The 13,757-nt window shown below is 40.7% G+C and overlaps 1 protein-coding gene across 5 annotated transcripts in view; it reads left to right on the forward strand.

The window, feature by feature from the left end:
- gprc5ba (G protein-coupled receptor, class C, group 5, member Ba) overlaps positions 1-13,716 on the forward strand; it is a 41,533-nt gene extending 27,817 nt beyond the window's left edge. For 4 of the 5 annotated variants that reach the window (XM_058769736.1, XM_058769738.1, XM_058769737.1 and 1 more), the window contains 3 exons: positions 545-1,562; positions 1,641-1,753; positions 8,729-13,716. In XM_058769736.1, coding sequence (XP_058625719.1) covers positions 545-1,562; positions 1,641-1,753; positions 8,729-8,773 — 1,176 coding nt within the window. In that variant the 3' untranslated portion in view covers positions 8,774-13,716. The remainder of the gene's footprint in view (positions 1-544; positions 1,563-1,640; positions 1,754-8,728) is intronic. The other variant, XR_009270046.1, reaches the window with a different exon arrangement.
- The last annotated feature ends 41 nt before the right edge of the window (positions 13,717-13,757 follow it).

Below are 13,757 nucleotides of genomic sequence, written 5' to 3' on the forward strand. Positions count from 1 at the left end.
CTTCTCAGCGCTGCTTTAAGTCGAATACACCTTATGCCTTCTGCTGAACTAAGCGCGCTCATTGTTGCATGTATATGATTTTATTTTCACCACCTACGAACTCACAAAGAGTTCACAAAAGGCACTTTACCTCCTCGTTGCTCCACATTTGCCCTCTGCTTATTTTTTTTTTTTGGATACACCGCTAGTTCCCTTCGTGAAATCATGTCACATAGCGTTGCATCTTGTCATTGCTTCCTATTTTTGGTTCGTTTAGAAGTATTTGGTCCATGTTGCATTCATACTGTATTTCATTCGAACCGCATCCGAGTTCATTTGGAAGTGGACCGAGACCCATCTTTATAGTGGTCTCAGTCCACTTTTTTGGTGCGCACCAGGGTTTGGATGGCAGCATTCACACTTACTCAAATGAACTGCACTGACAGAGCAATCGCACCTGAGTTCATTTTAATTGAACCAAACATGACAAGTGTGAACACACCCTTAAAAGCAAATTATACAAAGACTAAGATTGACTCATTCTCGTTTTCTTTCTCTTTTTCAGATGTCATTATTTCATGTCATGTTCCTGCTGCTCACTGGGCTGGGTGTGAGTTTGTCTCAAGATGAGAAGCCGACAGTCCCATTTGGCTGCAGATTTGGACCTCCAAGACCATACACTCTCTTATGTGACCTGGATGCTATATGGGGCGTGGTGGTGGAGGTCGTAGCAGCGGCTGGTGTGTTAGCTGCCGTTTTACTGTTGATGGTGTTACTGTGTCGCCTGCACTCAGTGACTGAGGCACCAAAGCGAAGTGGCATCGGTCCGATTCTCTTACTGTTAATGGGCATTATTGGGCTGTTTGGGCTTAGCTTCGCATACCTTATTGAGCATAACGAGAGCATTTGTGTGGTGCGACGTGCCCTCTGGGGTTTGTTTTTCTCACTCTGCTTTGCCTGCATGTTAGCACAGGGCTTGAGGCTGCGCAGGCTTGCACGTGAGTCTCGTAGCCCAGGCGGGTGTGCCATCGTTGGACTAGCGCTAGGGTTAACAGCAGTACAAGGTATTATCGCTGCGGAGTGGCTTCTTCTAACAGTGCTGCGGGAGGGTAACCCGGCTTGCGAGTATCAGCAACTGGACTTTGCACTCGCTTGTGCCTATGTGGTTGCACTCCTGCTGTCTGCCCTAGTAACTGCAACATTAGCGCTGTGTGGGAAGGCACGACAATGGCACTGTAATGTTGTGTGGCTTCTAGTCTCCTGCTTGCTGTCCATTCTTCTGTGGGTGGCTTGGGTTGGTTTCTATGTCTATGGAAACAAAGTACTTGAAAAGTCTCCGGACTGGGATGATCCAGCATTGGCTGTGGCCCTGGTAGCACAGGGTTGGTTGTTATTGCTGTGCCATGCTGCTCCTGAAGCCCATGCCTGTCTTCGAGCACCACCTCAGCCTTTAGTTCCAGACTATTTTGACACATCTCAGAATTCATCACGCATGAGAGAGGCCAGCCTTGATGAGGATATCCCACTTTCGCACAGGCAGTTTGTGGAGAGCCAGGGATACGCATTTGATGAAAATGCTGCAGGTACAACTAGACACAAAGATTAATATATCATTTAATATACATTAAACAGATCCTAACATCCATCCTCTATTGTTGTAGGGTTGAGAAGTGGTAGCCATCATAACGGCAACACAGGAGCCAGACCCAGTGCACCCTTCAGAAGTAACGTCTACCAACCGACTGAGATGACCATGATACTAAATGGAGGAGCAGTGAGTACATAACTTTATATTATTATAAATAAACCAAATAAGCAAACCTGTAGAAACCTTATTCCTAGCTTATTACAACTGACAAGTTTGAGTAAAGTGATTGACTAACTAAAGCTTGAAACAAGCCTTCTCAAAGCAGCATGTTAAAGATTTCTGTTTTTCTGTCTATTGGGACTACAGGTCAGGACTGAATAAATATGTCATAAATTAAAGGTTGATCTGTATATTGGTTTTATCATAAAAGATCAAAGCTGATAGTTTGTGATGAGTCTGGTTTAAGTAATAGGTCCTACAGTATAATCCTCTTGAGGGGAAAAAAAACTATCATGGACTCCACATTGTTTGTTTTGATATGTGACTATACTTTGCACATAAATAATTTGGTTATAACTGCAGATTTGAAGAGCTACATGTTCATCACCAATGCCTCAGAAGAATGTGCCTGTGCCAAAACTCGTCATATCTTCCAGTCTCTTCTTCAGAAGGATGGTTTTATCTGTCCATGCTTTTTGAGAAGCCTTTGGCTTATCATTCGATTTATTTGGATACTGTTTCAATGATTCACATTAAGTGGAGTCCGTCTTTGCTCAAGGTGAAACACAATGGCTTTTTGTCAGTGTGTCATTCTGTTCCCTCAACACAGAAGTCCTTGGATACGCACAGTAAGTCTGTTATGGAGAGTGAGCAGACAGTTTCTCATGTACCTGGACTGAGTTTCTAAGATGAAGTTGCATGTGGGAAGTTGTGTCCAAGTCTGGAAGCTTGCAATGCAATCACTTTTGACTTTTGTATGTTTCTGTCTACATGTCACATGCAACTGATTTGTTGTTTTGGGCTTCCAAACATTCGGGCCACGTAATTGGTCACTACACAGCTGATTCTGCTTCATCGGGTGCTGCTGTGTTTCAGATGTCAACAGTTAAACTTTTATGATTCAAATGACTATAATGTTGTGGTTATACCCGGGTATGCCTCCATGATGAGCATTCTGTTTTGGGTACAGTGCAAGTGTGTATTGCAGTAGGCGGTGCACATCTCAGGTTGTTTGAATCTGAAAACAGGAATACAACAGGAAAACAAAGTACAGCTGCTCATAGTAGCACCATTTTGACTGTCCCACATTTAATTTTCGAACCTGGTATCACTCCTGGAGGAGCCTCCTTGGGAGAAATCTGTTTTCCAAGGCTTAGGTAGGCTGACGTTAGGTGTCTCACTTAGCAGACCCAATCACCTCTGATCACTACAAGAAATGGCCGATGACTATTGACGGCTGGAATTTGCATACCAAGCCACTCCCATGTACATGCATCCACTCATTCAGGTTTGTGCTGAGGAGCCGAGAAAGCATCCTGGCATTCAGCAAAGTTCAGGGTCATGGCATGAGGGATATAACATCTCTGTTCCCTTCTACAGAGAATGAGTGTTATATAACACATCCGTGCTGTTACCTTTCAGTCAGTCACGTTCAATGTTTCGTCAACACTGACATTAGGGGTTCCTATGGAAAGTGTGCCAGGACAGATGAACCTCAATCCGTAACCTGCCCAATGCCACCTAAGCCAGCTAATCAACCAACTATAAAGGGCGTACTAAGGAAGCACTAACTACTAAGTGTTTTGATATACTCACAATATTTGTTTCAGCAATCGTTAGGGTAGGAGTACTGAGCATGAGACTCCTCCTGAATGCCATCTGGTGCTGGAGGAACTAGACCAGGTGGGGAACTTACTGGAAGAAGATAAGGAGCATGCATCTAGCTAGAGGAATGGCGCCGCAAGCAAGACACTGAGCAAGTCTTCCTGTAAATTACCTGTTCATACTCAACACACGTGAGAAATCCAGTTCCACCCAGAGATTATAGAATCTCACGAAGGTATTAAGTGTCACCCAGCCCACATCTCGGACGATGTCTGCTAGAGAGGCGCCGTGCACCAACACCCAGGAGGGAACACAAGTGGAGTGAACTCTCACCCCCAGGGGGCATGGCTCACCTTGTGTCTGGTACGCCAAGGCAATGGCATCCAGGGCCAAGCTCTGTTTGGAGACAGCCTTTCCCTTCTGCTGACCTCTAAAGCAGACCAAAAGCTAGTCAGAGCATCTATAGCTCTGGGTGCGTTCCGCATAAATCAGGAGACACTGAAACTTTTTTAGAGGAACCGCTGTTTTTCCCCTGAACGAGGCAGTTGTCGAGATAGTTGAGGACTCAGAATGCCCTTCCACCACAGTGGAGACAACTTATGCGAAGGCACAGGGAGACAGGGACAGCCCGAAGGGGAGGACCTTGTATCGATATGCTCGACCCTTGAAAGCAAACTGAAGAAACAAAAAAACGTGAAAGTACACATCCTTCAGGTCGATTGCTGCAAACCAATCCTGGTGCTGAATGCATGAAAGAATGTTCCGTTTTCTGGGAGTCTGCATTGAGATGGACTTGACCTGGGGCAAGAACACCACTGAACCACTGAGGGTACTCAGAAAGAATAGTATTGTTCAGAGTCTGCTAGAATCCTTCTATTGCTCTCAATAGTAGAGTATTCTTACTTGCTGCCTTTGTGTGTGGTTTCCCAGATGCACCATGGGGTATAAAAAAAAGAGAGCTTCAGAGGGTCACAAGGACTGCAGAGAAAATCACTGGGTGCCCTCTCCCAACTTTGGAGGACCTTCACAGTTTCTGCTGTCTCAAGAGAGCTCACAGTATTATAAAGGGCTCGTCACACCCAGGTCACTCTTTGTTCACTCTGTTACCATCAGGCAGACGGTACAGAGCCATTAAAACAAAGACAAATCGATTCAAACACAGTTTTTATCCAATAGCTGTACAAGCTTTAAATGCCTCAGGGCAAATGTGAAGTAAGGGATTTGTATATTTAATATTTTCACTTGTGTTTTTTACGGAATTTGTGCAATTTTGAATGTAAGCGGGTGTGTGCACTTTTTTTAGAGTGAGAGACCGAAAGTGATTTTCTTTTGGACTGTTGGACAAATGACAATAAAGGTATTCGTTTGTTTCTTCTGCGTCAACAACTTGAAAGGAAGCCTGTGAAAGGCTGATTCAACACTCACCGATCCAGGATTGGTCGTAACCCACCGCTCTTCTTAGGTACAATGAAATAAGGGCTGTAAAACCCTGATTTCATCCCGGCTGGAGGGACAGGCTCTATTGCATCCTTCGCCAAGAGGACTGCGATCTCTGCACATTGCGGTAGACACCTTATCCTCCTCAGGAGCCCCGAATGAACCAGTGGATCCTTCATGGGATGGACTGGCACCTTCTTCCACAAGCTCAACGGTACCAAGCAGGACTTCTGTGAGGGCTGGCAAAGCGGAACCGGACTGGGTAGAATTCAAGGGGAGTTTCATAATAAATTAGAGCCGCAAACTCATCATAGCCGTGAACATGCGCTCACAGTGCAGACCTGACCAATCTACAAAAGCTGTCTCAGCATGCTTATGGCCCAGATGTGTAAGACCGCAATCGTGCCAGTCATCAGAAGTAAGGAATCTACCGCAACCAGAAGCACACAGTTAGAAAGATACCTCGAAACACACAACCGTGCAAGCTGTACAAGAAACTGCTATTTAGGCTGGAGTGCCCAGGGGTGGAACACAGCACTTATCTGTGCTGTCACAGGGTTGAATAGTCTTTGGCCACTGCATGTAGTGCTCAGAGGTGATTGGGGCTCCTAAGTGAAACCTCTAATTTCAGTGTTGACAATGTCGAAAGTGACTGACTGAGAGGAGAGCCATGGTTCAATATGTAAACAAGTATGGTTCATGGCTCAATATGTAAACGATGTGTAAATGAAACAAAGTATTATTCAGAAATATAATAAATATTCAGAAATATTATGGGAAAGCATATTATAATCTGACACAGTTATTTGTGCAATATATTTTATAGTTTGCTTGAAACAGCTTGCAAGTCCCTTAAATGAAAGGGAAATTTTCTTTAAAATATAAAATGCTTAATTTTTCTTATGTCCACAAAAGTACTGTGATCTTGACCATGAATTACGCTGGGTACATTTTATGGTTTGCTAAATTTTATGATTTCGCATCAAATATATATATAAATTTGAGGTTAACCTGATCAAGAAAATATCATGTAGTTGGCCAGACAAGGTTGCCATTAAAATGATGCGCCAAAGGGGTGAAATTGTCAACTATATTACCAGTCAAATTAACCTGTAAAAGCAATTCTTAGATACTGTAACAGTTGCTATGAACCTACTATGTGACTGTGTCCACTATGTTTGACACAGATTAAATTATGAATTATGAATCCTTTTAAGGTATTTTTTCTTTAATTTTTTTTTATCTGTACAGGTTGGAGCTTTGCATAAAAATTATTAAAATGATCTTTAAGTCAGATTTCAAATAAAAAGCTCCTTTACTAATCCTAAGAATATTGTATTTATTATTTATTATTCATTTTTGTTGGTGTATACCCCCTTTATAGAATGCATCGTATACTGTATGTTTATACAATGCCAAATTCAAAATTCCATGTAAAAAAGACAAGTTTTGAGTTTTTGGTCATACCGTTGATTTTACACACTATTGGCCAGATTTTCCAGTGCGCGAATGGTGTTTTCCTTAAACATTTGGTTCTTAAGTGATATAATATGGAGAAGAGTAAATGTCTCTTTGGTGGGGGGAGGAAATAGTTTTCTCTGCCTTAACCCAACTATAAATAGAACAAAACCTGCCAACAATGCAACGCTGAAGCCAAAGCCTTGTCAAAAGCTGAATTGACATTTATCCAAACAAGAACAATATTTCCGCTCAAAGAGAACGAAGCAATGTGAATGTAGAACCAGTTCAAAAGCTACACCAGACATCACCAACTACATCCAGAGGTGACTGTATTAGAATCATTTTGGGAAAAAAAAAGAAACTGGACTGATAATCCTCTGACATTAGGTTGGCTGTAGAAGTATAAATGGCACAAAGTGTAAAGACTTAAAGTTTGCAATGAATGAGTCTAAACAAACAGATTCAAACACACAGCTAGCTAGTGATTAAAAATAAATGCATCACATACTTAGATTTGTTATGGAAAAACCTTGAGACAACAGTGAGAACCTAAACATCTAAAGTCCTAGACACAGATCCCTATGACCAGCTATGCAAGCAGTTTTTTTTAACAAGAAGCAAGATCATTATGCTTATAGCCATTGATAAGCCAGTTGTCCATTGCTGGACCAGACTACAACTCTTCTTTCTAATCTAATGCTGGTCTCACACCATGTTCATTCATTGAGTGCCAGAGAAGAAATGGTCCTGTTATTAAACCTGGTTTCTTGTAAGGTTTTTTTTTTTCTCCTTTTCTGTCACTTCATGGAGTTTGGGTTCCTTGCCACCATCACATTTGGCTTGCTTAGTTGGGGTTTAATAGACACTTCATATTCAGTAATATTTTCAATTTGACTGCACTGACACCATCGGATGAGAACAAAATGTGAACTGAATTGGGCTATTGTCACTATTGCCTTCTGGGCAGTGTGTTTGTGTACAGCGACAGCAGGGATAGTCATCCATGGAGAGGTGGAAGTATTAAATGTCTTTAACCAGGTCTTTATTTGGGAAGGTGTCCATTACTTTGTCCCTGTTTGCAGTAATTTTATGAAGCCTGAGCTTTGAGACAGCTAGCATCTATTGTGCCATTTTAAGTACATTGATCAGCTCGTCCTCTGTAGGAAATGACTTTAAAGGATTATCTACAGAGGAAGAGCTGATCAATGATTTTCCACACCCACTTTAGTCAAATCATTGTCACAATGCCACAGAAAGAGTGAAACGTCACAACAGACTTCACAGGCCAAGAGGCAGTAAAACATTGCTGTATGTCAGCAGTAACAGTGACTGAAATCTTTATAAGGACACCTAACAGGATATTGTTAAGGTCAGGGCCAGGCAGCAGTACATTATTGAGAAATACTCCATCAAACTGCACTAGAGTTAGTTTAGTGACTTTAACTCTGATTTGCTCTGTATTTTTGGGATGGTACACACCAAATGATGGAAGATACCAGCATTCTTGGCTATCCTGTAGAGGTGGTGGTTGCTCTGCATGGTAATTTTCAAGTATCTTCTGTATGAACTCTCTAAGACGTTCTCTAGTTGTTTCTCAAACTTGCAACTGAGAGACATGGTATGGCAGTGATACTACCCAATACTTAAATCTTTACAGAATTCTTATTCCATAATGTTTATGCATATTTATTCATCTTTGTTCTGCTGAAAGTCTGACTAACCAGGCCTGTAGCTTGATAGATCTACTTGACACTGTAACATGTGAGATGAATTTTGCTATTGGTACACCAGATCTAGCTTGTGACTTGTTATAAACATACCTATTAAAGTATACGAATGCATGGGTGGAAGTTCAATATTTCAAAATCATATTTGGACTCAACCCAATGCTTATGGTAATTTGGAAGTGGTTTGGTTTGGACTTAAAAACTAAAGACTTTCAACTTTGCAAATAAGTATTACATCAGACTGGGACTTACTGTGGCTAGTTTACTGGATCTCAACAGCCATTTTGACGCTGGAGCAGAAAGGCACCAATTTGCAAATTTCTCCTGCTCAAAAACAGTGTGAATTTCATAATGAAACAAGTTCAATTCAGCTGTATGCAACTCTGCTGAAGACAGCAGTGTCGTTATTCAGCTAAATTCAGTTCGAGTTTTGTTCTCATCCAATTGTGTCGGTGCCATCAAATTGAAAATATTATTGACTATTAAGTGTCTTTTAAACCTCAACTATGCAAGCCGAAGGCATCACCAGATGGTAAGGACCAGTTTTGAGAGCAGTGACAGTCAGCCTCTTCAGGTGCTGACAGATTGTATGTTCTGTTTAATGCACTTAAGGTGTTTTTGCCACTTATGAAACACCACTTATCTTATGTAAATGTCTTGTCTGTAACCCTTCCTGCTTCTAATTGGATAATTTTGTTTCTTATTGTCACAGGTTCCATCTGCACCTCCCACATACACAGGAAGACAGCTTTGGTAAAGGAGTCTGAGAGAAGGGTGAATGGAAAAGTGGCGTAAGCTCCAACACTGTAAATGAAAAAAACCTCCGAAGTGAATGCGGACTTGCAGTTAGGAACAACATTAAAAGCCGCCAGTGCTCCAGTGAGACTAAAATAAAGAACTCGGATGATGGTGTGTGTGTGTGTGTGTGTGTGTGTGTGTGAGAGCAATTTGACAAGCATGATAGAAGGATGTTAAAACTGGACAACTCTTTGCACCATCGATAGCTGTAGTGATTTTGAGTTAGTGTACTGGTAAAGTATTGATGCAGTTTCACACATTTCTCCATTAAATCAGCTTTTCATTCCAACAGTATTTTAATTTGATCACTGTCTCAGATACACCTGAATATTTATCTTGCTCTGGCTTCAGATTCACTCTGAAGTCAAATCGGGCTCTGTATGTTACATAATGAAGTTACAGATCTGTCTGTACTGCAGTTGTGATTGTGCAGTAAAACTTGGACATTTTATCATTCTGTGATAACTGGATACACTACTTGGATTCCTCTGGTCAAAGTTTTTTATTTTGTGAGTTGTCTGTGTATGAATGACAGGCGTGCAACCGCAGCGCCAACCCCCTTGCAACATGCTGTGACAAATCTTTAGCACTCTTCTATGGACTTTTTAGCTCAAATCTCACTCAATTCTATATAACACCTTGTTGCAAATGGGCTGTATTTTTATACATCAAAATGTTCTTGCATTTCGCCACTGGAGCTGTGAAATATTTAATCAGTTTTGAGCTCTGCTCTGTTTAACAGTTAAACAATTAACCTTCAGATACCTACTACTGCTGGACAGATCCCAGTGGAAATAACTGATGACCAAGCAAACGAGAGAGGCGAGGTCAAGGGTTAGGTATGCTAGTCTGAATTGTGATTTTAAAAACTGCAAGTCTAAATGGCCATATACACACTGTAAGTTTTGGAAGTGATAACTCCTAATGTGGGAATAAATATGTTACCCACATAAGTTACAGTGCTTGATAACTATATCACTGTTAATAGGTTTATTTTCTTTTGCTAACTTTTAATACATTTGTGTGTGTGTAAGTTTTTCACCGAACTAACATTAGAGCCGAAGTAGGCTACATATTATTGTTTAGTCAATGGGTCCAGAGATTTTAAGCTTCAAAAAGAAAATAACAGTAATCCAGAAAGTTGATTTTAAAGGGGTCATTGGATGCGACATGCACTTTTACAAGTTGGTTGAACTGAAATGTGTGTTGGCAGTGTGTGTACACAACCACCCTATAATGATAAAGATCCACCCAGTGTTTTTTTGTTTGTTTGTTTTTTAAATCTACTAAAATCATTACCCCTTTCTCAAATCAAGCCGTTCTCAGCTTCTTGTGTGACGGACACGGACGAAGGCCCCTCCCACGATAGCTGATTGACAATAACGTATCAGCACAGACTGGACTGGTCTTACCTTAGACCCGCCCCGAGTGATCACCGCCAGAGCAGATGTAGACAAGAATGACTCCTGAGCGATCGAGGCGTTCTGTTGTTGGATGTAATAATGAACATAGCAGTCGTCATTTACTCCCAACATCTGAGCCGCTGAAGACGCAGTGGATTACGTTTGTTTCTGAAGGGAATGTGCCGATCCCCGATCTACCTAAATGCGTTTGTTCACGCAAATCATTTGTGATCCAGCCTCACCTGCAGAAGAAGTGAGTATAAGGTTTTTTATGAATCTTTGCAAATCGCTTTTCCTAATAACGTACTAGTTAGCAAGTTTCACGATGAATGCAGCTAAAGTTTACCGTCTCTCAGAGAGGGGCGGGGTCAGCAAATCTCATTTGCATTTAAAGCGGCATGCAAGAAAACAGCTTGCTCTGAAAAGAGCTGTTTTCGACAGGGTAAAAAGGGTGTTGTTTTACACTACCATTGAGAAATTTTAACCAAAGTATGTTATAGACTTTTCATTAAGATCCTAAAGAATCATATCAACTTGTTGAAAATGGACATCCGATGACCCCTTTAAATAATTAGAGTTGTATGGATTACTTTGATGATTTATGTACAAAAAGAGATGAACTGTATTTTGCTATGAGGGTGAGTAAATGACAGAATTTTTATTTTTGGGTGAACTGCCCCTTTAGGCACTGAAAAGAGTGACGACTTCAGTATGTACGTGGCCACAGTATAAGAGATCAGAGAACTGTGGTAAGAGGGTCTGTTTTTTTCCCCTATGAGAGTAACAATGTGCTCTGTTCTGAAAGTGTTTTTGTCATTGATGTTTGCTCCTTATACTGTGCTGTAATCTTTCGAAAGGGACAGGGAGTTGTAGAGAATAACTAATTTCCTTTATAGTTATGCATGCAGAGTCCTAAACCACATCACAGAAAAAGATATACTATATTACAGTTCAGTATTAGGCTGTTTTCACAAAACCAAGAGTGAACATTTGGTTGATTTCTTGGTCCAATTCAGAGTTTGATTCCACCCTCCTCCCCTAGTTATACAAGGTACAAAAGGCAAATGATATGCTGCCATTAATAACAGTTATATTCTGAGAATGCAAAGATGTAAATTACACGTCATCAGTAGCAGTTTACATCCATAAGTTATGATGGATTGCTGGAGTCTATCTGAACCGAACCCCAGAACCCCATGTGTGGTTCTCGTTTGCACACTTGAGTTTCCTTTTACTGATCACTGTAGACAAGTATAGATTTGGTGGTGGGGTTCTTTAAAGGTCTTTTTGCATATAGTTTTAGGTTCATTGTAGAAAGCAGTTTACCTTAATCAAGCCTAAATCCTCAATAACCAACCACAGGGTGACTAGGACTGGGTGAGATAGCTAATAGTTATATAAACCATTTTCTGCCTTCGGCCAATATCCTAAACGTGTGTATTTAACCCAAAGAAACAAAGGCCTAAAAGTATTAAAAATGCTTGAAGTAAAACAAACAAACAGACAGTTATAAAAGTCAGTTAGCACTTTAATATGTGAGTTTCAAAGCAATAAGGGGTTAGGAGGAGAACTGTGGATATTGATTGTTAAAGAGGTCATGACATACTTCAGCATATTTGTCTGTGTCCATTTGAATGGATTGCTCATTTTGACGCTGCTTCAATATGGATGGCCATATCCTTGGCTAACATCTTTGCATGCTCTCGCCATGATGCATATAGAATTGCTTTGAAAATTTTGCATGCTGAATAATGGCAACCATTCGAATATAGCCACATATCAGCAGTGTCCAATCCTGCTCTTGGAGAGCCACTGTCCTGCAGAGTTCAGCTCTAGCCTGGCCCAGCACGCCTACATGGACGCTTCCTCAATTAGCTGGTTTAGCTGTGTTTAATTGGGGATGGAGTTGGCCATTGTTCTGCAGAGTTGGACAACCCTGCTCTATGTGAAAAAAACTCATTCAACAATATAAGTACAGCGGCCTGTCTACATTCATCTGGATACATTTGAGAATGCTTTTTGTTTCAAAATGCTATGCGTCCACACTAGCAATTTCCAAAATACTGTGTATTATCTCAGCGAGAATTTATTACATTTTCCTCATGCAGAGACACCAGAAAAAATACATTTCTCATGCTGTTAATCTGGCACTATCATTTTATTAACAAAACATCTCCCCACTTACTGGTGTCCAATTCACACTCAAAATTGCCACTGGGTGGTCCATGAAGGTGAGGCGATCCTGTGCCAACACTTTGAAAGCAAATCATTTTTGCAATTTTGTTTCAGTAATACTTGTTTTGTATTATTTTTTGAGTTCTGAAACTTAACTGAATTTTGATTTTTTGACAAGTCCATTACACTATAAAACATTCAGTGTCATGACCTCTTTAAAGTGATCTACTAGTCACTAGTTGAAGTGGTTGGAACCTAAAGTATAGGTTTATCAAAATGATTTACAGTCATTTTGATGGAAAATGCTACAAACTGAGATAGCTGGACTGTTTTTTTTTTTCATAAACAGCAGGTTCCAATCAAATAGCTGTCATGTCATCTCGTCCCCAGGTTCTGAAGGTCATAGCATTAGGTTTCTACCTTGCTCAAAGATGCTCTATGCAACTATGTGAGCGCATGCTTCGCGTTGTTGCATTTGACGTATCAAAGTGCAGTTCGTAACACAATGCAAGTACTTTACATGTTGCATTCTCAGAACTGTCGCAAGGGGTGCTATAGCACGCATTAGCATGAACTTCCTTCTCCTATGGTCACTTTTTTTTGTGTCAACTACTGTCCTGGTGGAGCAGTATGGAGAAAATAACTTATTTACACTGTTAAAAGTTACCTACCTGAACACTAACATGTATGGTTTTATGGCACAGACAGTATTTGAAGGTAACCATTAACCTAGAGTACAATGAGAAGCTCACTTGTAATGTATTGATGACATATTTGTACCCATGTTTGCATAAGGCTTGTTTCTGAGGTGCAGGGTCCCACTACACAGGCATTAAAAGACTTACTGAAGGTACTGTGTGAAGGGAAAGGGTCCTGTTGTGTATTAGAGCCTTTGTATTAATATATCGTTTGTTGTTTTATGTTGTTTGGTCAGCTCCTGTATATGTGTGTGTATATAATATGCGCACATGACGCGTTTGTCAGGGTTAACATGACAGTCAGAAAATAACCTGTGTACTGTATTTTCACATGACTGAAAATAATGAAAAAGGCAACGTCAGTGTGATATAATGAGATGAAGTTTGGTTGGTTTCCTATGTTCATAAAGTTAGAAAAACAGTAGTGAGATGCACATAATGTCTGTTTCCTGAAATCTTCCATACTACTGAATTTCCATCGTTTCTGTGTTCTTCACATCTTTCACCTCTTGGTTGTTTTGCCCTAAGACTTTATCATCTGGAGCTGTGCAGTGATGCAGCATGTCTATGTTTAGAACGATTTCCCCAAAAAACAGTATATATGGAATAAAACAATTCAACAACCAGTGACAGTGTTTGCCCTTTTTGTATTCAAATGAATGTAAGA

Source organism: Onychostoma macrolepis, chromosome 03 (genome assembly GCF_012432095.1).
Source record: "Onychostoma macrolepis isolate SWU-2019 chromosome 03, ASM1243209v1, whole genome shotgun sequence".
Lineage (NCBI taxonomy): Eukaryota > Metazoa > Chordata > Actinopteri > Cypriniformes > Cyprinidae > Onychostoma > Onychostoma macrolepis.